Raw genomic sequence first — 24,609 nt, 5'->3', positions numbered from 1 at the left:
TAAAAGATGATTTTCTACTCCAGACTGTGCGAGTAGCACGGAGTTTCACACACGCCCCGTCCATTTTGCATAAAAGCAGTCTATGTCACAGACTGGTGTGAAAATTGCCTTTAAATTCTTTCCTTAACAAATAAATGTTATTCGTATGACCATACTGAAAACATATAGAAATAATAATAAAATTAAAAAAAAATTAAGAATGCAGTATTTAACTGCAGTATTTCACAAATGCTGTATAACTAGAGAAAAAAATTTTGAGAATACAGCCGTAAAAATGAAAACAAGTAATTCCAAGTGCACCTTAGAATTGGAACTAAATCATAGACAACACTGCCATCATGTGGTCTGACTTATGCTGAACTATTGAGTTGCACTTATTATTAAAACTTTAAGGTTAATGCTATAGAACTCCTTGACAACAAAGAAATAGTAGACACTGTGCACAGAGTAAATGCTGTGTTACTGTTTCTAAATTATTCACAAAGTCATCATTCAAAGTGAAAGATACAGTATTTTACTAATTGAAAAGACAATGGATGATCGCACTATATACTTTAATGTATTATGTAGCTGTGTCTGAAAACTACATGAAACAGTTACAGTTAGGTCCATAAATATTTGGACAGAGACAACTTTTTTCTAATTTTGGTTTTGTACATTACCACAAAGAATTTTAAATGAAACAACTCAGATGCAGTTAAAGTGCAGACTTTCAGCTTTAATTCAGTGGGTTGAACAAAAAGATTGCATAAAAATGTGAGGCAACTAAAGCATTTTTTAACACAATCCCTACTAACAATAGTTAGTCTGGCATTCTTCACACATCACCAACAGGTGTGTTAACAAAATTTTTAATCAAGTTTTATCTGAGTGGGTACATGTGTGTACAGTAAATGGGCCTTAAATGAACTGATGCCCCATCCAAACAAGGTTGATTCCTGTTGTGTAACTGTGTGTGGTGATTACTTGTGTGAATATCTGTAAATATTTTTTTTTCTAATTGAAAGTCACTTTTTGTCATTTATCATATTAATTTTATGTTTTATATTTTTACTTCTAATTATTTCCTGTTGTTTAAAGTACAGTGCAAAAATGTGCATTACTGTATATAAAATAACAAATGATTATTTCTATTGTGCCTTAGTGGCTTTTCTCAATTTACTCCGATTTTCTTCTACATTCCCAAAGACATGCATCCTAGGTTAATTAATATCTCTAAACTGGTAGTAATGAATATGTGTGGATGCATACCTTACTGTGCCCACTGGGCTGGCACCTGGTCTAAGTTTAATTCCTCTCTTGTGACAAATGATGCAAAAGAGTGTGTTTAGAATATGGATGGGTTATTCTCCTTCCGGCACAATGCAAAATTTATGTTTCCATCAATGATCACTAGATGTCTTAGTCCCAAGGCAGCCAGCAAAGCAACCTGAAATGATTAAGCTATCACCATCATGCTTTAAGGAATGCAGTAAATGATATACATGAGACATAATAGAACCCTTATGAATTAAAAGGTGCTGCTGTTTCCTCTTCTACGTATAGACTATTACACCAGATGCCTTAGAATCAATTATGTTGTGACAGCACATAGGCACATAAGTCTAAATTTACATTGTCAAATTTACCTGAACAGATTTCAACTTTGTGACAAAGATAGTTTTCACCCTGTTGTGTAAACAGCAAAATGTTGCATTGAATTGGATTAAAAAAAAATTATCCTGATTCTAATTCTAAGAATATTGTCCATGTGTGGACACAATAATAATCGTTTTTGTGTAATGGATATACAGTATGTTTCCATTTCCTGTCAAATGCTTGCTCATCTATTGTTTAATTTCATACATGGCTTTAAACACAACATAATGTTAGTAAAACTGTTTTTTACAATTGCAAATATAAACATCCCATTGCAAATGTTTTTTGCTTTTAACATTACAGTTTTTAATGTAGGAAGAAGGTCTGTATCAAGAATTACAAAGCATGAGTTATTGAGAAGTAATTCATTAAACTACATGTTATTTGCTAAATGCACATAAACTGCTGTATATTGTATTTTTAAACCAGACCAATGTGTTTTGAAATGATCAGCAAGAATGTGGTATGAAAGTGTTTAGCTGCTAGTTTTCTATTCAGCATAAAATAATGAAAAAAATCATTCCACCCTTCTTTGTGCCTAGAGCACAGCTTTTTTATTTTTTGTTTAGCAATTAAATTGACTAGCCCGGCTAGTGCTGTGACTTTCCTTTTGCTGCCCTAGGTATGTTACTTGGTCACAAAGGAATGCAGTCTTCTAAGACAAAAAAGAGTCTGCTCTGTCCTCTGTTATACTGTATAGTTCCTCTGTGTTATAAGACTACTCCAGCCTGTCATTAATGTAGACCCCGAACGACTTGTAGCAGCACACTACCTCCGCATCCACTTCATGAGTAGTGACAGGGTGTAGAGACTAATTGGTGTGGCAAAAGTTAATAACCAGTTCCTTAGTTATTGTACCTCAAATGCACTTTTATAGATTAAAATTATCCAAATATATAAGGGATTTCTCTCTATTTGTGAATGAAGCCATGTGGCTTTAACTTCGCAAGGTGATATATTTTGGGATTTTCCTAAATTAAGACCAGTTAGGGATAAAATACAGTACTTGCTTTTCTATGACATTGTGTTAAATTTACAATTACTCCTAATCCCATTCCAATGTTAGAAATAACATCAGTGATTATTAGACCATCAATATTGGATTAATTTCATGGCCCTGAGGTCTGGAAAAATATACCATTGCAAAAAGATATTTTAATCATGAAAAAAAGAAACCTGCAGTGATGTTTTATATTTAATAGTGAGAAATTGACTTCTTTGGTCTGATGTACAGCAATTGCACAAAAGTGCAGAGGGTAGTGGCATCACAGTTTGAGTTCCAGCTGTATCCTTTACATTGATGTTATGCAAGTTTCATATACAAAAATAGAATCATGCCTTGTTCTTTGCAATTTACTTATTCATGGAAAATAAATAACATCCATTATTATCAACTTTCTCAGCAATCTATTCAGTTTCTGCCTGTGCTATTCTTCAATTCAGAAGTGTTCTGCATTTGGGAGTCTTTTTTTTATTCAGTTACTTGTATTAATTGTGGGGCAGAAATGTTTTACAAGTTCTTGTACGAGTATGCTTGCAGCTAAAATGGCTAGGAAGATCACTTTGGTGGAAACAATATCACTTCTGCACATAAAACAGGATGTTCTTCAGTATCTGTGGGCTGTTGATATGGCACGGATGAGTTTATAAGAAAGATACACAAAAAATGTGAAGATAGTGTTTGATGTTTGTGACAAGACTTTAATGAAAATTCAAAAAGTCCTCAACATTTGAATAATATGAAGAACCCTTCCACTTTTCTAAACCAGCTTAATTCTGTGCATTGTAACTGTGAGCCAGAGCCAATCCTGACAGCATTGTACACAAATAAAAAAAATAACAATTTATGGGACACCAGTCAATGGAAGGGGGCATAAACTCACATAGACTTAACTTGAATTTGCCAGTTTACCTAATATGCAGTTCTTTGGAATGTAAAGGAAATTGTTGCACCCAGAGAAAATACACATACACAAAAAGAGAATGTGTAAACTCTATATAGCAACTTGTTCCAAGATTAAAAATTGTGGTGTGGATGGAAGGAGAAATGAGGTAGGAGTTATTCTGAAGGAACAGTATGTCAAGAGTGCTTTGGAGGTGAAAAGTGTCAGGCAGAGTAATGATTATGAAGCTGGAAATTGGAGGTGTGATGATGAATGTTGTTAGTGCATATGCACCGCAAGTTGGGTGTGCAATGGGTGAGAAAGAAGATTTTTGGAGTGAGCTGGATGAAGTGATGAACAGTGTACCCAAGAGACAGAAAGTGGTGATTGGAGCGGATTTCAATGGACATGTTGGTGAAGGGGACAGTGGAGACAAGAAGGTGAAGTGGTATGTATGGTGTCAAGGAGAGGAATGAAGAAGGGCAGATGATAGTGGATTTGCCAAAAGGATGGACATGGCTGTGGTGAATACGTATTTTAAAAAGAGGGAGGAACATAGGGTGATGTACAAGAGTGGAGGAAGATGCACACAGGTAGATTAAATCCTATGCAGAAGAGTTGATCTGAAGGAGACTGAAGACTGCAAAGTGGTGGCAGGGTAAAGTGTAGTTAAGTAGCATAGGATGGTGGTCTGTAGGATGATGTTGGAGATCAAGAAGAGGAAGAGAGTGAGGGCAGAGCCAAGGATCAAATGGTGGAAGTTGAAAAAGGAATGCTGCAAGGTTGAGTTTAGGGAGGAGGTGAGACAGGGACTAGGTGGCAGTGCAGAGTTACCAGACAGCTGGGAAATTACAGCAGATGTAGTAAGGGTGACAGCAAGAAGGGTACCTGGCGTGACATCTGGAAAGAGGAAGGAGGAAAAGGAAACCTGGTGGTGGAATGAGGAAATACAGGAGAGTATACAGAGGAAGAGGATGGCAAAGAAGAAGTGGGATAGTCAGAGAGATGCAGAAAGTAGACAAGAGTACAAGGAGATAAGGCTCAAGGCGAAGAGAGAGGTGGCGAAGGCTAAAGAAAAGGCGTACGATGAGTTGTATGAGAGGTTAGACCCTAAGGAGGGAGAAAAGGACCTGTACTGATTGGCTAGACAGAGGGACCGAGGGATTGCATCAGGGATCGGCTCTGAGCTTTCTTATTTGCAACGATGCTAGACAGGTTGACATACGAGATTAGACAGGAGTCCCCGTGGACTTTGATGTTTGCTGATGACATTGTGTAGTGATAGTAGGGAGCAGGTTGAGGAGACCCTGGAGAGGTGGAGATATGCACTAGAGAGGAGAGGAATGAAGGTCAGTAGGAACACGACAGAATACATGTGTGTAAATGAAAGGGAGGTCAGTGGAATGATGAGGATGCAGGGAGTAGAGTTGGCGAAGGTGGATGAGTACAGAGTAATGGGGATTGTGGAAGAGAGGTGAAAAAGAGAGTGCAGGCAGGTTGGAATGGGTGGAGAAGAGTGTCAGGAGTAATTTGTGACAGATGGGTATCAGCAAAAGTGAAAAGGAAGGTCTACAGGACGGTAGTGAGCCCAGCTATATTATATGGTTTGGAGACGGTGGCACTGACCAGAAAGCTGGAGACAGAGCTGGAGGTGGCAGAGTTAAAGATGCTAAGGTTTGCACTGGGTGTGACGAGGATGGATATGATTAGAAATGAGTACATTACAGGGTCAGCTCGTTGGACGGGTGGGAGACAAAGTCAGAGAGGCGAGATTGCGTTGGTTTGGACATGTGCAGAGAAGAGATGATGGGTATTGGGTTGGGTCGGATATTGGGAGAAGGATGCTAAGGATTGAGTTACCAGAAAAGAGGAAAAGAGGAAGGCCAAAGCGAAGATTTATGGATGTGGCGAGACAGAACAAGATGCAGAGGACAGAAAGATATGGAAGAAGATGATCCGCTGTGGCAACCCCTAACGGGAGCAGCTGAAAGAAGAAGAAGAAGAAGAAAAAGAAGATTTGTATTGAACAATGCAGCGTTTTTCAGAACTTTACCTTTTTTCATAAACGTTATGCAAAATAAGTCTACCAAGCACATGCCTATGTTTCTGTTCAAGTTTCATGTCCGAGATGCTCTTCACATGAAGTCTGCATGTTCTCCCCATGTCCACATGGGTTTACTTTGGGTGCTCTGGTTTCATCCCACAGCCCAAAGACACACAGTTTAGGTAGACTGGCAATGCTAAATTGGCTCCGAACATGTGTGTGTTTGCGTGTGTTTTCACCCTGTGATGGGTTCCAGGGATTGTTTTTGCAATCCACCCGCTGCTTGCTGGGACAGGCTTCAGCCTTTCCATGATGCTATTATAGATAAGAAGGATGAATAGATGGGTAAGGAACTGTAATATACTGTATATGATGGGCTTTTTTTTAGGATGGACTTTTAAGTGTTGATTGTGGCTAATGCATCTTAACTCTTTCTTAGGGTTAGGGTTAGGGTTTCTTCTTCTTTCTTTGAAATGTTGCATTGACATATTTACTGTATACATCACAGTTATATATGTTTATTGATATTAATTATAAGTGAATTGTTTTTAATCATAGAGCAGTGTGTGTAAAATTGCTTTGTTATAACAAAAAAAAAATCATTATTCAAGATGATTTCTTGTGCACATGTGCATACTTCTTAAAACAATAACCAGAAACATTATTTCACTGACAAAACATACTTTTTCAGCCTGCAAAACTTTAAATTAAATTCATCTCCTTGGATTGTTTTTTTTTTTTATAAAAGCACAAGAACGAGTTATAACCTAACCTTCATATTAGCATCATACACATTAACTGCCTCTTAAACAGAAATTTGTAACATACTCAATCTAACATATGTTGTTGAAAATTGTCATATAGTAACACATATGATGGACGCTCAAAACATTTATGAAACTTCACGGACAACCCACAATGCTTTTAGTACTGTGGTGAACTCCTTTACATTGACATTTTAACCACCATGGTTGTGTGAATCAGTACAGTACATTCACAAAGCCATCTAAAATTTACTTTTAATATCCTTTGTGACAAGGGTATTTTAAATTTTGAAAACATGAAAAGGAACAGGACAGTATTTGTGTCCTGTTTTTTTTATCAACACATCTTATTATTTTTGATGTGATATACAAGGACTCATTTATTTTTTACAATTCGTAAGAATTTTGTTTTCTTTTTCTATTCTGTTAATTAATAAAATACTTCCAAAATTACCCTCTGTTCAGTGTCTCTGTGAACAATTCTTGCACTGCACATTTGCTTAGTCACCTTTTTCTTTGGCTGTGTCAGGTTTATCTGCAGCATACAGTTACACTGTATATTATATTTTTATACACAATTCATATCCTACTGTAAATGAAGGCTACTCATTATGCCCACTGTACATTTTATCATGCATTCATTTTCACATAAAAAATCCTCTTATACTTTTCAATTTAGTAGTGTTATTTATAATGGAATCTGAATAATGAATTTTGTCTTAACATTTTTTAATCATTTGTGTATACAGATTTGTACAGTGAGTTGTGTACCTGATACATAGGTTTATTAACTGTGAGCCTTCAAAGTTCAATTCAGCAAATATCTATTCTGTGCAAGAATTAACAAACAGCTAACAGTCAGATGTAGAAAAGATAGGGTCTGATAATTGGTTGATAAATAGTCACAAAGAGAAAACAAATTTAAACAGTAATACTTTGGTAACTGAATCAGGAAAGTATGTCACATAGGTGTCTTTTGTGTTATATAACATCAAATAATACTATATCCTGAAAATTGAAAACTGTATTTAAAAATTACAAAAATAATTAATCTGCGAAGTGGTTTGAAAGTACCACAGGGATTATTAGATGATATTTAAAAAAAAAGAGAAATTATTAGTTGTAATTTAAAGTTATGCATACCTTGGCAAAGCTCAAGTAGAAATCTCTTTTAAGTGCACTTCTCTCCACAGTGATGATTTGGTAAAGACTAGAAGCTAATAACATAGCAAGGCAAACCCTTAAACCAATAAGGAACAATCCAGCCATACTCTGATGTGCATGATAGCTGTGGTGGTCAGTGTCTTCAAACTGTTCCCAAAGAAGTAGAATACACTGCAAATGTAGACAGGCAAAGGTATGAGTAAAAAAGATTTACTTTGTGATGTATGTCACAAGACACCTTTGTGGGGATCCTGTCTATTTTTAATTTTGAAGAATTTTAATTTTAAATTTCATCTTGGTTTTTCCAAAATAGCAAAGACTTCATTTGATAATCCATTAATTGATACTTACAACCCCAAATCAGGAAAATAGATGTAGGAAAAAAATAAAGGATGGATGGATTATTGATTTCCTGCAATAATGTGATCGTAGTCTAAAAACAGAAGGCTGGATAGGAATACTGCTTATTAATTAAATAAACAATTTTGTTCATAGGTAAGGCAGTTTTTTCACAATATTTTTTGTTAAAATAAGGGAAAGTAAACAAAAAACAAAATATACAAAATCAAAAAATAGCTGAATTAAAGAAAATACATGTGATCACATTTATTTCTGAAGTTACGTATTAGTTTTACCTGAGTGATAACAGCTGCTACAGCAATACCAGTTGATGCTGGAGTTGAATCCCACTGTAGAGGTTTGCTTTGGGATTTGCGAGTTCTTCCCAGTGACCAGCCCATACAGAGACTTAGCAACATATACAGCATCTGAATCTGCGAGATCATGTCGCATACTGAGAAAAGAAAGAAAGGACCACTATTGTGTGAATACTGAGAAAACCCTATATAACAGAATATGAGCCGATTAATGTTAAACACCAGTGAACATAAATTATAATGTCACTCTTACGACATGTACATATAGCCTCAACAGAGGAACGCAATTAAGAGTGAGAAAATATGAAACTACTAGCCATGTGCGCCCAACTACGTTGCGCGTGTTAAAGTTGTCTGTGAAGGGCTCCCTGTTTAAATGCGGCTACCAGTCGTGAACTGAGCCCTTCGTCACACAGCATTATGATTTTTTTTATTAGGGAAACAAAATTACAAAAGAAAACCCTTGGATATTGATTCGATAGGAACAGCCTACTCGGAATCACTGTCCGAATCGTAATTATGTGGTGGTGTAGGAGCATTTCTGCTTCTGTCTGTTCACAGTCCGTCTCGTTTTCACGACGCTGTCGTTTCCTCTCATGATCTCTTCTCAACCTTTCTCCAATCTCGCAGGTTGCTTTGTGGCAATCCAAAGAGTCAGGCAATATACATGGAGCAATGGTCATAAAAGGGGGACACATAGGTATCCAGGCTCTTTAAAGCATAAATAGGGATCACTTTACTGACATGTGAGCAAGCCACGGTATAACTGTGAGACGCGCAGCACTCGCCAGCTACAACGTAACAATAATAATTTCCAGAACGTGTTGTTACGTTGTCATTCATTTTACCCACTGTCTTTCTTTCATTCATATGTTATGAAGGCATGTACCTTTTATCTTCGGCAATCTTATTCTCTAACCAGGCCTCAGGAGCTAACCAGCGTAACATGTCCACCACCCCTTTCGTTATTCCGGCACATTGTTGACATTCGTAAGTAACAACAATGTACTAAACTGGAAGGTGGTCTACGCATGCGTGGAATTCGCGGACAAACAAAGATCAAGATCTAAATGAAGATCTCTTTAGTTAATTTAAAGCACAACAATTTGTTTAGTTTGAATGTCTGTGTTTTGAGGTGTGACTGGAGTACTACAGTCTTCAGTAGTATAAGCCTGGAGGAGATTCTTTAATGCAATGCCTATGTTTTAGCTGTCTCTCTACTGCCATCTAGTGCTTCTTCTTCTAATTCCTTCATGGACAAACAAAGATCAAGATCCAAATGAAGATTATATATAGAGATTATGCTTTTAATCAATAACATGCACCAAAGTCTTTCAATACATTTAAAACAAAAAATAAAATTTGTAGGTATAAATGGTACAATAGTAACAAAATGGTAACTTCACAAACCAAAAAAAAAAAATTACAAAAGAAACTTGACCACAGAGAGCACATAAACAAGATATATAAAACTCTAACTGGCCTAACTATATTGATCTTGATCCTCTCTCTGTATGGCTACCACAGTATTAAATAAGAACTCTTATAATCTCTCTTTCAATCCATCTTTATCTCTTTATTTTATCAACTGATCCTTTTCCACACACACAAATTATTTCTGGCTGTGAATCAGCATTGAACCCCACTTTTGTACCACTTTCAGTTAAGCTTCAACATCAGTTCCAGAGACAGGGAAGCCCTCCCTCCATCTAACATTTCCTGGTATGTCTGAACAATTGCGAGTTCAGTTGAACGTAAAAGGGTAGAGTCTCTGAGGAAGAGCTCTGGCTATCAGCAGCAGCTTATTTCATCGCCAGTGTAGACAAATCAAATACCTGCTTATTTTGAAGGTAGCATCTATTTTAACCTGGTACAACCACTGTGAGCACTGCTGCTATGAAGTTTCCTTCCACATCCCATAGTCCTTTATGGGACACTGATGTGCTTAAAAAATGGATGGATGCTGAGACGTACCGTATCTGTAGACTAACAATCAAAATGAATGCAAGGCCTGTATTCCTTTATCAGGTCAATGCAGAACAAATTTGATCAAATACGTAGTTTATAGCCACATTTTTGTCATATATTATTGTGCCTTCCAAAGAAATACATCTACTTGCAGTCACTTATTAGTTTGGTATTGAATTTCACTTTGGGACCATTACTGTAAAAAATCTTGCACCATTATGTTTTTGGCATTTTGGTATCAAAAAAATGTGATTCTTGTGACATCCCCTGCTGCAAATGCAAGAAAAAGAGACATTGGAGAAGAAAATAATCTGAGAAGTCAACAAGAACCTCCTGACCTCATCGAGGATAACTACTACTGTACACACCACAACTGGACTTGAAGCCTGAAGAAGACAGCTGTGAGGGCTCTTCTTTGCTCAAACTGTGGCATATCAAACCTACACTGAATTTGCCCAGGACCATTTGAAACATGGGGATGAGTTTTGGAAGTCTGTCCTTAACTTTGATGAGGCAAAACTAGAGTTGTTTGGGCACATGGATTTTGCTTTTTTTGTTGAAGGAAAAGAGAAACATTCAATCATAAAAGCACAGTTCCCACAACTAAACATATACATTTCACTATAGTGATACTGCAGAAAATCTGTCAATGGAAGACTTTACTATACAATATACCGGATTGTACTGTACTATAAAGTACATTAATTTATATTTATTATGTATGCAAAAGTAGGCTAAGATGAAGAGGAAACTGAATGAAATGAAAAACATAAATAATATTTAATTTGAATCTAAACACATTCGGTTAAATAAATAAAACAAGCTGCACAAACAGAGGTACCTTAATGACTTTGTGCAGGCTGACCTTTACAGATTTATTGTGTGCGTGTATGTGTGAGTTATGTGTTTTCATTTCTTTCTCTTCAGAATCCAGTATGTGTTCTGATAGCTGACAGGGCAAACAAGCTGTCAGCTATCTTCTCTTATAAATTATTTGAGTGTGTAAGTATGTGCCTCCATATCTGCGTACAAATATATTTGAATAAATTGGGTTTCTCAAAAGCTACTTGTGCTAAAATTTTGCAACTCAAAATCTCTTCAGCAGTTATTGCTGGACATATTTCTGTCTCCTTCATAAACAGTTTGAGCTAAGTACTGGCCTAAACTGGACCAAAAACAATAAATTTGGAGTCTAAAACAAGACAAACACAATGTAACTTGTTTGAAAAAAAACCAAGGTTAGTTTTTCCATCCATCCATCCATTGTCCATCCCTCTATATCCTAACTATAGGGTCATGGGGGTCTGCTGGAGCCAATCCCAGCCAACAAGGGGCATAAGGCATGAAACAAACCCCGGGCAGGGCGCCAACCCACCGCAGTAGGTTAGCTTTTTCAGAAGTTATTATTGTAAATAGGTTTTCATAAACACAGACACCATGCTAAAAATCAACTTTTCTTGACGTTTTTTGGACATCATAGATTTTTTTACCCCATCATCAAACTTCCATTTTCATAAAAGTAAAAGTTCAACAAAAATATAAACATTTCAAACACCATGAAATATATTGTTGTATTTACTGTATATTCAATGGAAAAAACATACTACAGTGCATCTGAGAAAGTTGAATTTACAGTTAAATTATTTTGATAATTTCTGTGAAACAAGATAAATTATTTAAAATCAAAAAATAAAAAAGAGTTCTAAAGCCAATGTAACTTACATTCTGCAAAACTTCCTAGCAAGGGAACTCCAATTCCATCCTTTGAGTACCTGTTTGCAAAAGAATTTGTTTTTTTTTATCCTGGACTTAATACGAAACAGACAAAAAACTAAATCTAAATAGCTATATCTATTGCTAATTTTTGCAATATTCCAAAATGTCTAAATAAAAGGCACTAAAGAATTTTTTTGCTCCAAGTAATATGGGTCTTGTCACATTACAAAAAAGTACAATATTCTCTTAGAAATTTTGCATATGCAAAAGCCAGAATGTTTGACAGTTTAGTAATACTGCTTTCAAAAAATATCACTTTGTAATACCACATTTGAAAAGGACTGCAAAGTTCTCATATAGAAACTTCACTCATCTTAAAAATGTTATGACTTTAATTACATCCTTGCTTCTTATTCAAATATTCTACAACTGGAAAAGTCTTTTTTGTAATCTTTTAAAAGGTGACAGTAGCGGATACATGTGAATCAAACCTTGCCATGCAGAGCAAATGCTGCTGTAGCAATGTCAGATGCTAAATGTGCTGTAAAAATTACTTTCTGGATTATTTAATTACAAAAGTGGTACACAGAGATTACTGTAAAACCACATTTTCCAAATGATCACATTTGTCAGTTTTGTTCACATGCCAAGTTAAAAAAAAAATAACAACTTTATGAATGTTTATAAAAAAAAAACAGCAAACATTTCAGAAAATTAAAGTTTCAGCCTTCCCCTATCTGACCTTTATGCTGAATGTGTTAGTATTTGAAATGTTTGGCTTTGCAATGCACATTCTACACATATCTACAATAATAGCCACAAATAGAGTAGTCCAGTCAGAACCAAAGCATCTTCTCTATTTCATACTTAATTCTGTGATTTTTTTTCCCAATGATTTTACATATATTTCAGCTGCAAGTATCACACCCATCTTCACTCATAAGCTTAGGAAAGTAAATATTTTTTAATATTTGAGCATATTCTTACAGTCTTTTTGTCATATTTTTAAAATTTGCTTTAGCTTTTTGTTTAGGCCTATTTCTTTGCTTTATTTATATTTTGGAGCTTATTGTGTATAATGGATTGCTAATGATTAACACCATTTTACATAAAAGCAGGTGGCAGACACAGCTCTCTTTCCTGATCTTTTATGTGCAAGCAGAGCCATTACTTTTTTTATTACTTTTTTCTTCAACTGTTGTTAACTTTATTCTACCAAACTTAGCATCTAATTAGAATATATGGTACTACTGTATCAAATCATGTAACATTTATTCCTCAGGCCTCACATATTTACGAGACTTACCACATTATCTTATGACATTAATAGTTGATGCAATGATACCAGAAATGCATATTTCCTCCTGGGAAATGTTACACTCTTGAGCTAACATGCGTTTGATATGGGTGAAAAAAAAATCCTCTATGGGTCTTCAAAGAAGTAGACCAGTAGGACAGTATATACATTTCATATATTATTAACTAGACTACTGCAAGACCCAATTGCCTTTAAATAAATTTGGACTATTCATTGTAAAATTATGATCTAACCAAATATAATTTATGTAATTTTTAAAATTACAGTTGCAGTTTTACTACATTTACAGAGTACAAGTGTGCCAAGATAAAGAGACACTCACATATTTAAAATTAAATAAAATGTCATGAATAGACCACTATTCCTCATTAATCTGGCCCATTAAAATAAGACCTGCTTACAACTCATTTGCAAAAAATAAGGTGTTAATGAGACCATTTGGACTAGCCTTTCCATCTGAAGCTAAGATGAGTCTCTGAACAACTCGCATATGCCATAGATCACACTTTACCTTGACATGTGAATGTAGTTCAAGAGGGCAGCAGTTGCCTGTAAGAACAGTACCGAAGACAAGACTTTCAAAACTGTATGCATCGGACCACCTTTTTTGATAGTCTGCCATAATGGCTGAGCATATATACAGGCAGCAACAAAGTAAGCTAATATTAGCAGAAAGTAGAAGTCATGTAAACCTGTAAAAAATGAGAAAAAGTCACCACTGTTTATGCATTATTTTTATTTTACATTTCAACTAATTTTTTTGTTTCTAATGCAGGAAGGTTATGTTTTGGTCATCCATGGTCCAAAACAAAATTAAAATAATATATATGTTCTGTATAAATGAGTAAAAATATGTACACTGTCAGGTGTATGTACCTTTGCTTCCCCTTGCAGGGGGTCGAACCTTGGACATCAGCAACAGAGGCGTACATCTGACGAACCCCAATTAGGGTAGAACATGTGTTGTGTATTCTTTATATTATTTGACATGTACTCTATAACTATGTATATACACACATACATACACACACTGTGAATGCACTTGGGTCCTAATTTGGGATCCTCAGGTGGTCTGTCATGTGGTGTCACACTGTATCAATGCATGCTCCCAACCAAAAACTGTGTATATATATATATATATATATATATATATACATACAATTACAGTACACGTTTTTACTTATTTATGCATCGTTTCAGCACTGTAGAAAATGTATGTTTATACTTGTGCCACTGGGTGTAAGACAGAAAACAATTTGGTGCACGCTCACTCATTCACAGACTTACACTTAATACTTTATTTAATTAATCCCATTTACATATCTCTTGGATATGGTACAAATGAAAGCTGACATGAATACAGGGAGAAAAGCAAAAGTACAACTCCGTACTGTCATTGATCATGTATATATTTAAATATGAGATCATAGAGCTATAAGGCAATAGCACACTTGTTATCATTTATAGAGAATATCAAATATTGCTGAACACATCAATTGGTAACATCCCTCACAACCTTTAATATTTTACTTAAAGCCATCTGTTTTATAAAAAGTAAATAAATGCTTTCTATTAAGATCTCAAATGAAATACACACACACACACCACATAAATTAACATTGACTAAATAAAAAAGGTAACAGTTATTGAATAGATAAACTGGAAAAAATACTTTATTTATAGGATAACTAAATACAACAAACACCTAAAACTAATAAAAGAAAATACATTATAGGAATGTCAAAATTTAGCATTAGTTTCACTTATTTAACTACACTTCTGTGTAATGTATAAAAACAAAAAACACATTTATTTACCAGATTCCTCAGCACTGAAATGGTCCATTGGATTTCCTGCTGAATCTGGATTCAGCATTCTAATCTCATATTTAATGCCATCTGAATCAGCATTAATTTCATTTTCTTGGCAGGTATGCATGTCGACATATAAAATGTGCCATGTTTGTGGATGTGGCATTTGGGGAATTGTCTGATTCAGCTCTTCCTGTGACAATGTAACTTGCATGGTAAAAAATAAACAATAAATTAAAAGCAATAAACAGCACATCATCTTGTAAAACATTCATATCTAGATAATTCTAAATAAAAAACAGTGAATAATTGTTCACGTAAGGAGAAAAATAATAATGAAGTTTCCACCATGATTCATGATTCAATAAGTATGCGTGTATTTTTTTTTTTTTTTTAACATGTGATTATAATATGAACAATGGATAGAACAACTTTTCTAGTATAATTTGCTTTTCATATTAATTTTCACTCATTTTTGTTTCATTAATTTTCAGGTCTCACATTGACACAGTCTCTGAAGCAGATGATGGGTGTGACAGAACAAGATGCAGAGGACAGAAAGATATGGAAGAAGATGATCCGCTGTGACAATCCCTAACGGGAGCAGCCAAAAGAAGAAGAAGATATTATAAGTGAAAAATCTGAAATATCATGGCCAAATATTATTTTGTATACTTGTTTCTAGATTAATGTCTTCACATGAAAAGCAAAAGACGTCAACTTTCATATTTAGTTAGATAAAGGGGTAAAAGGTAGATAAAACCTATATTTACACATTTTACAAAGTAATTATTTTTATTAATTTCATAAAAACACATTTTTAATTTGTCACCTATTTTCATTCCATTTATGGTATATTTCCTAATTTCCTATTTATCTAATCACATCATGTAAAATAGACATAACTAAAAAAAAAACGTACTGCAAAACACAGATTTTTGTTATTATGAAAACCAAAAGTATTGATAAGCATTTCTTTGCTTTCAATTACATTTTGTTTTAGATATATATCATTACCTCGCTATTCTTTTTCCAATATATGTAAAACTGTAAAATGGAAACCATCATAAAAAACAGCTATTTGGCAAAGAGCTAGATTTTCTTTTCAGTATGACAATAAGTACATAATTTTGCAAATTAAGCATCACCTTGATCAATAACACTCTTTTGAAATGTTATTAAAATGGATTTTTAATTTCTTGCACATCAAAGACTGAAAGGTTCTCTTTTTATGTGATGCTGCCCTTTCATTTTCTCTTACATTCTTACAAACAATACAATTTCCAGCCTGGTTAGGAAAAAAAGAACTCTTGACAAGAGTCTGAATTATTGTTGCAGAAACAAAGGAAGACAACACTGCATGCATACTGTACACTGGAGCAATTAGCAGCTCAAAATTGCCCACACTTGAATTATACTGATCTACTACTCAATAGCTCATTTTAAAATGAAAAAGTAAAAGTAAATAAATGTAATAAATACACCATGAGGATGAGCTTATACAAAGAACCATAACAGTGAACCTTAAAAGAGCTTTAATTACAGAAAAAGCAACAAAGTGAAAAATGCTAAATGCCATAATAGAGCAAAATTTCTGCCAAAACACAATTACTTATGAAAACAATGATTACAGGTAAAGCCCAAAAGTGAAAGTATTCAATAAAAATATAATGGAAAAATAAAAGAGGGAATATGCAAGTTTAAGAAAAGAAATAAAGCAGTATACTACTTCTCTCACATTCAGCTGCATTTAAGGATGCAAACATTTGGCATATTTAAATAATTTATGCATAAAATCTTTATGTATTGTTAATGTTAGCAGTTTACCATAAATGCTTAATTTGGGAAAATATCAGAAGTGAATATATATAATGTTTTAATGAAATGTAAGTTATTTATTTCCTTGAATTTACAGTGGCTCCATTTAATGACCATTTTTTTCAGAAGTGTAAGTATCATCATCCAAAGAACTGTAGAGTGTTCCCCCACAAGTATCAGGTCATTCATGCCTTCTCTCACTTTTTAATCCCACTTATTTAAATAAATAATAAGAAGCTTTAGCCTATCATGGTAGCATTGAATGTAAAGCAAAAACAACCCTGGTCACATCATCAGTCTATCATACAACATACTTGCTCAAACAATAATCAAACTAACCTGCACATCATTGGAAAAAAGGAAGAAACCAAAGTCAATGTAAAACAATCGGGTCAATGTTGTGCTCTCTCTTCCCATTTCGGGCAAGTCTAAAAGCTGATACACAGTAGCATTAAGCATTTGGTGGGAAGTCATTTACATTTTGTATCAACAACAGCCTGTGAGATTATTAATCATTTATTTACACTACCAATCCAAACTTTTAGAACACCCCAGTTTTTCAAGTTTTCCTTCAAATGTAATCAGTTGAAATGTAATAAATGACCTAAAATCGTGAAATGGTAACACGTAAACTGCCATGAGTTTTTAAAGTTTTGGTTAGCAAAAACGGAAAAAAAAAATAATTTCAGAATATACAAATGGGCATTTTTTAGGGAAAAACTAACAGGTTGCAAACAATTTACAGAGGTGTCCAGACTTCTGTTAATAATAATAATTCTTTGCATTTATATAGCACTTTTCTCACTACTCAAAGCGCTCAGCAATTGCAGGTTAATGGCCTTGCTCAAGGGCCCAACAGAGCAGAGTTCCTTTTTGGCATTTATGGGATTCGAACCGGCAACCTTTCAATTGCCAGTGCAGATCCCTAGCCTGTCGATTACTTAAAAACCTTCTGCTAGTCTTAAAGTAGAGTTGGAACAGACTGTGCTACTACACAATTTGAAGAGCTACTTGGACAATATTATACTGCTGAAATTTACTGTTGTAAATTCCAGTAATAATGGCAAGAAAATGACAATTAACAAATGAAATGAGATATGGCATTATTACGCTTGGAAGTGAAGCCCATTCATTTTGAGAAAGAAAAAAAAAATCAAAGTAGTAGTGAGTATGGTGTCCTGCACAATCCAAAGGAAATTGGAAACTGGAAAAAACTCTGATTGGGTCTGCCAGATCTCTTCCTAAGTCACAACCCAGTCAGAGGTCAAGTTTCTGAGGGCCACCAGTTTGTGTGATAGGTGCCTAACAGCACAACAGCTTCAGGAACAGCTTAACAGTGGTCAAAAAAAGCAAGTCTCAGTTTCTACTGTGAAGAGAAAACTTTGAGCTGCAGGTTTGATAGGGCAAGTGGCAGTAAGAAAGCCATTCCTTAACGGACAAAATGGGGCATTGAAATACCGGCTGTGGACTACTGCAGACTGGAAGAAAGTCTTATGGACTAATGAAACAAAAATTTACATCTTCGGTTCATCACGCAAGTTGGTGAAAGGATGGTTCATCAGTAAGTGACGCCAAGTGTCAAACATGGTGGAGGAAGTGTGATGGACTGGGATTCTTTTGCTGAAGGAAGAGTTGGTGATATGCACTGGCATTCTGAATCAAAAGTGTTGCCACAGTTTGGCTGTTCAATCAGCAAAAGGTGGCTACTTTGATGAATCAAAAATTTTAATACAATTTTGAACACTTAATGATTCCTTGACTTATTTTTTTATTTGCCATTGTTTACTTGTTCTGTACCTTGATTTCATGAAACATTAAACTGTGTGAATTTCCATAAAAACTGAAAAAACAGAGGTGTTCTAGAACCTTTGATTGGTAGTGTAATTCTTAATTCTTTCTCAGAGAGACCATTTTTGCTGTTGTAGGGGCAGAGCTATCTCTTCCGCACAATCGGCTTCTGTTTTACTGGGAGAATACTTGATTCATTCTTACCAACCCTATGGCCTACTTCAAGCAAGTCACATGGTAGGTACTTTTCTAAAGATCTAAAACTTTTATTTTGTTATTGAGAGATAGCACACTCCCTCTTAGCCTGTGCGGGATTGTTTCAGCCACTTAACTACTTTATAGGAGCCATTTTTCACAGAAACATAGGATACACACAACACAAGTAGTGAACAAATGAAGATACAAGGCAAACAATGCTCAGATAACAGCTGCTAGAGAGAGACTGAGTATCTCTGAAATGGGGGGAGGCTACACAACACTTCATTCTTGTGGATTTAATGTAGTGCTCAGTATATGGTAAACTCAAGTTTTGCTTTTTGGAAGTTTGTTTTTTTTTTTTCTCAACAAAATAAATTTGATCCATGGTGGGCTGAATCCGCAGATACAGAACCTGCAGATGTGTAGGGCCAACTGTATCTAATTTACGAACTATTGTTCTGGTTAATTTCTTCTTTAAGTATACAGATTTCTTGAATTTATCTCATAAACAGTTATCTAGTCTGAACTTTGGTTTAATGACTATACAATTAGGAGAAAAAAGGGAACACTGACTCATTTATCAAACTAGTTTATTTCAACTGAGGATCATGGAGAACTAGAATTTATCCATACAATGTTCAATGCAAGAACTTTTTACAAACAGGAACAGATTCATTGTGGGGCACAATCAATTATGCAAACACACTTATTCATACTGAGTCACTTTTCAAGCCACCTATCAATCTATGTCCACATCATAGAATGTAGGGAAGAAATACCTAGCAAAACTCATACAGACTGAACCCCTATATTGAACTGTGACAGAACAATAAATACTAAGCCACTGTGCCAAAGTGAAAAGGAAACGTTAAATCCAACATTGCAGACTTGTCATTTTTTATCTATGCAGAATAAATGCAATAGGAAACATCTTATAAATAAGAAATTACTTTCAACCAAGTTTGAAAACAATTATAATCACTTAAGTAGTTTAATTCTAAAACATTACAGAATATATACGAAGAAATACACTGAAATAAAAATTGATACTTTAAAGATCTGTCTCATTCTGTCATCTCAATTATAAATTTTAACTTCGCTGAAAATGTACTAAAATCTGTAAAAGGTTTAAAGGTACATTCTGCAGTTTGGTCCACAAAACAGATATAACATTTTAGGATGAACAGCAATTTTATGGTGCCATTTTTAAAACATATTAAACTTTATATTTCAAAATCTTACTTTTTAAATCCGCTTTTTCAAGTTGTTCCAAGCAACTGAGATTTTCAAAAGCGCGCAGCAAATTTAACCATCCTTGTTCTCGGTAAAGAATTAGCTTTGACTCCTTTTCAGTTGCTACTGGGGAATCTTCAAGTCTGCAGCATAACAAGGCATCTTTTCCTGTGCATAAAAAAGACTGCATGTTACTACAGTGTTATTTAGGCAACTGCAGAGAGAAACATACTTTATTTACTGTAATATTTCAACACAATCACTTCCATTGTCAATTAAAATTAGAAAGGAATACTCCACCTAAAAATGTTATCTTTTTTACATGTTACTTATCCCATATAGTTTTTAATCTCATGTTTTCAAAGACAAAGTACGTAACAAAGATTCTAATAGAACAGGTACCAATAGTGACTAGGCAATGTTGGACAATGGCAAACAATATGAGAAACATCCATGCAAAACAGAATAAAAAATTCTAACATAACTCATACTGCATAACCCACATGTCCATTTTCCATTTGTATGCTCAAAATGTTCAAAATGCATGTATTTTTGCTAAAATGTTAATACTTAACTTTCATAAAACTCAGCAGCAGGAGATTTTAATTGTGAATTAACTCTTGCAAGGGGCAAGGTTGTAGCACAGACGCCTTGCAATAAAGAAACTGGGATTCACGTCCTGGGTACTTCCTGTCTGGAGTCTGCATGTTCTCCCTGTGTGCAAATGAGTTTCCCCTGAGAGCTCCGGTTCCCCCCGCCCCCCCACAGTCCAAAGACATGCAGGATAGGTGAACTGACATTCACCCTGTGATGGATTGGTGCCCTGTCCAGGTGTTATCCTCATCTTTTGCCCTATGCTTGCTGGGAAAGGTTACAGCTGCCCTTAGATTAAGCCCTAGATTAGGAGGTTACCAAAATGGATGGATGGATTAAACCTTGCTTTAGGTAATCTGTGCATTTTAGGTTCACTACCTATTCTATATTGGTCCACTATTGCCATTATTGAGGAGCTGAAATAATGGAATGCGCTGTATAATCTGTTGACAAATGTGTACTGTAATTTTTCAGGTAAGGAACACAGATGTTTTGAGGCTAGGTAATTATTTAAAGTAAGGAAGACAGAAGTTGTAAGGTAACATAGTTATTACGTACTATTAATGGTGCTGGAAATAGTGACATATTGCACTTTAATTTGCATATGTACTTAAGAATTTCACTGTACTCTGTACATGTGACCCTATAAATTTATATATAAACCAGTACTATCGAAAACTGCCTCAATATTTTTACATTTTATCAAGGAACACATCAAACCATTGTGGTTTCTACATCCATTTTTGAGAAAATTCATATTTTTTTCCTAACTGTGCATGATATTTACTCAAAAATTGAATACATTTTATTAATAATAACATACTGCTTTTTCTGGCCATGATTAATTTAATCAAGAAATCAGATTATTACGCTCCACTAATACATCCCAAACTGGCTGCTTTATCCATTGATGCTAACTAGGTTTAACAAGTTCATTTCTACACAAGTTCCACAACAACTTTATAGAGACCAACATATTTTCAGAGGTATTTGTGAAACACTTGAAGTATATTTGTGGAGACAAATTAATTGCCAAGTAATTACGTGGATGTCTAAAACTGAATAGCCAAGATGGTCCAGTCATTTTGAACAGAATTTTCTCAGTTCATCATATGTAAGAAAGGGCAACTAATTCTTAAGTCATGCCATTCTCATTATGAACACAGAGAAAAAGGCTAGTAAGATGATAAGCTTAAGAAATACATAATGTGGTTCAGAGTACAGTTGGAACTATTGTTAGTTATAATAACCAACATACTGTTTTAAGGTATACTGTAAGAGATTTCATACATTAGTATATAATTAACACATGAAGCTGTTGCCAATGACTTCTTAAATAAGATAGAAAAGTTACAAATCGATGCACTGTGCACAGAACAGCTGGAAAAACCAGTCAAGCTTCCCCAAACTTTGCATACTTCTCACAAAGCAGGAAAATTGTAATTTCCCATGGCTATTCAGCAGTTGTTTATTTTTTCTATAAAATCCTATCAATTACATTAGCTCTGCTAATGCCAGCTAGACTGTCTCACAAAAATATGCAGACCCTGATGAATTCTCCAGTTTTACTAAATAACTAATCCAGCAATTATATTTTGTTCCCTGTATGATTTTTATTGCAAAGACACCTAAAATTGGTTCTTTAATGCAACTAAATTCTATTTTATAAAACATTCCAAAAAAAAGGAAATATTCTTTTTGTACAAGTTTTTGATACCACATGGTAATATTTTATACATACATCATTTGCATTAATGACAATTTGAAGCTCTCTGGCTTAAGAATGTACAACCTCTGCACATTACTTGGGAGTGATTTTTTTTCCCATGCTTCCAGGCAGATTTTCGCAGGATGTTGAAGTTAGTCAGGTGATGCTTGTGTATCACAATTTTCAAATACTGTCACAAACTCTCAACTGGAGTGACATCAGGGCTTTATCTAAGGTTACTCTGGCCTTGCAGTTGGGCTCACTGTTCTACGGAATGATCAACTTTCCCAAGGTTTTTTTTTTCTGACATCATGTTATCTTGTGATGCGTTGTATTAAACACTTGATTATGTTTATCACTTAAGAAATTGCATAAAACATACAGCAACTGAAATAGTCCCAAACTGTAAAACACACATAATGTTGAGGATGCTTTACCTTCAATACTGAGTACCACGAATCACTAAACTGTTAGTGTATTCAAGAAATTTATTTTAAGATGAGATGCAGTAATACATATTATAAGCTGAAATGCAATATGAAAGAAAATGCTAAATTGACTTTCACATCTTGTTTCATTATTGCATATTTTGTTCAATTTCTGCACTAACCAGAATGAACCTTCTAACGGATTTCAGAATAGTTACAAAGAATACAGATTACTGTGCAGAAGAGAAAGAGTCGAAGGAAAGAGCTGCTATTTCAGACCCTGTTCTGATTCTTTATGAAATGCATGTACATATATCCAAAGTACCTCGATCCCCACAGGTTCTTCAAAGCAATGTGTCACTCGCTGCTGGACACTAGTGAATAAAACACTTCTTAATCGCTCACAGCTGATGTTGCATTACATAAGACGTTTAGGACAAGAAAAACGAAGAAGAAACAGTAAACCAAACAATAAAGGTAAAGTTGAATGTTTATGAATTAATTTCCAAAGAATGCCTATTAACCTACCATGGTACACAAATTTTGAAATGTACTGGCCACTGTTCTGTCTTGAAGTTTCGCTCTTGAATACTCCAGTTACTGTTTTGGCGCATACGGATGACATAACAAGAACATTTGCTAAAAGAAGTAGATATCGAATAAACATTTTACACTAACAAAAACAACGTTTTGCATTAACTGCAATGAATGGAGGATGAAATCCACTGTACAAGCAAATGCTACGAACGTAAGTTGACAGAAGGGTTAAATAGCCAATAAAGAAACAGATTGTTCTACCTGACGTCTAAAGTAGCCAATTATAGTTAGTGGAGGGCGGAACTTCTACCAGCTGTTCGGTTGTCAACTTCAAAAGCCAACGCGGCCGACTGCTGTAATACGTGTCAACAGTGCCGTAAACCGTGGAAGATGTCTGGCGAAGTGTAGGGTATTGCGGCGTCTAATGGATAGTAAGAATATAATATTTGTAAATAGCTACATACAAATGTAATAATCGTAGTTTCCTATATATGCGAGATTAAATTGTTGAAAAAAGCTAACGTTTTAATAGAAAAGGCGATTATATCAATAACGGCACATCACTTTCGCGACCGTTTTTATGGCATGCCGCAAATGAGTATGCTACCAGCTGAGCCATTTGAAAAATGTCTGGAGGCGAAGACATTTCTTTCTCGGATAAGTCGGATGATACTGAAAAGTTTAGGAAGAGGATTCTTGTCACCGGTGGAGCTGGCTTTATGTACGTGGCTGTTACTGTGAAGGCTCGTGTTTTTCAGGTTTTTTTTCCCCCCATTAATGTTATGATGAAAGACAGTTCTTGAGAGAGTTAGATGTGTATGTCTGGGCGTCTTAGGTAGCCACGGGTTGAAATGCAGGCAATATGTTTTAAAGATTTTTGCGGACTCTGATAGCGGATTGTCTGTTGAGTGTAAGTCTTCTTTATATTTAGAAAACGAAATCGTTTTAAGGCGTCGATCTGAAAAAAGAAATCAGTAGTGAGAAAGTAGACTTACAGGTGATTCTTATAATGCGAGTAGCTTTCTTTTTCAAGCATTGTTTAGAGTTAGGAAAAATAAGCAACTAAAGGAAACTATAGGGTCTTGCGTAAGAAGACTTCATAAAAGGTGCTTTTTCATCATTTGTACAGTAACTTAAATTTGAATTTCGTTTCACTATTCTAATGTTATTTCTGTTATTTTATGAGAACATTCGATGAGAAGCAAAATGACGTCTTTTATTGGCTAACTGAAAAGAATGTTCTGCCTGAAGAACGGGCCTGAGCTGCCTCGAAAGCTTACATACATTCGGAAAGAGTATTACGGAAATCCAGAAGAGGGATGACTTTTGTGGCAGGCACTCGT

The 24,609-nt window shown here is 34.9% G+C and overlaps 2 protein-coding genes across 2 annotated transcripts in view; one reads left to right on the top strand and one right to left on the bottom strand.

Annotated features, from left to right (window-relative positions):
* gpr180 (G protein-coupled receptor 180) overlaps positions 1 to 23,465 on the bottom strand; it is a 29,998-nt gene extending 6,533 nt beyond the window's left edge. The window contains exons 1-7 of the mRNA XM_039745391.1: positions 23,258 to 23,465; positions 20,009 to 20,167; positions 14,969 to 15,169; positions 13,663 to 13,843; positions 11,840 to 11,889; positions 8,129 to 8,286; positions 7,473 to 7,664 (exon numbers count right to left, since the gene is read on the bottom strand). Coding sequence (XP_039601325.1) covers positions 7,473 to 7,664; positions 8,129 to 8,286; positions 11,840 to 11,889; positions 13,663 to 13,843; positions 14,969 to 15,169; positions 20,009 to 20,167; positions 23,258 to 23,396 — 1,080 coding nt within the window. The 5' untranslated portion in view covers positions 23,397 to 23,465. The remainder of the gene's footprint in view (positions 1 to 7,472; positions 7,665 to 8,128; positions 8,287 to 11,839; positions 11,890 to 13,662; positions 13,844 to 14,968; positions 15,170 to 20,008; positions 20,168 to 23,257) is intronic.
* A 263-nt stretch (positions 23,466 to 23,728) lies between these two features.
* LOC120523791 (dTDP-D-glucose 4,6-dehydratase-like) overlaps positions 23,729 to 24,609 on the top strand; it is a 60,314-nt gene continuing 59,433 nt past the window's right edge. Inside the window, exon 1 of the mRNA XM_039745390.1 lies at positions 23,729 to 23,987. Coding sequence (XP_039601324.1) covers positions 23,893 to 23,987 — 95 coding nt within the window. The 5' untranslated portion in view covers positions 23,729 to 23,892. The remainder of the gene's footprint in view (positions 23,988 to 24,609) is intronic.

This window comes from Polypterus senegalus, chromosome 2 (genome assembly GCF_016835505.1).
Source record: "Polypterus senegalus isolate Bchr_013 chromosome 2, ASM1683550v1, whole genome shotgun sequence".
In the NCBI taxonomy this organism is placed as follows: Eukaryota; Metazoa; Chordata; class Cladistia; order Polypteriformes; family Polypteridae; genus Polypterus; species Polypterus senegalus.
The sequence above is the reverse complement of the archived record's forward strand: the minus strand, read 5'-3'. Positions and strand labels throughout refer to the sequence as shown.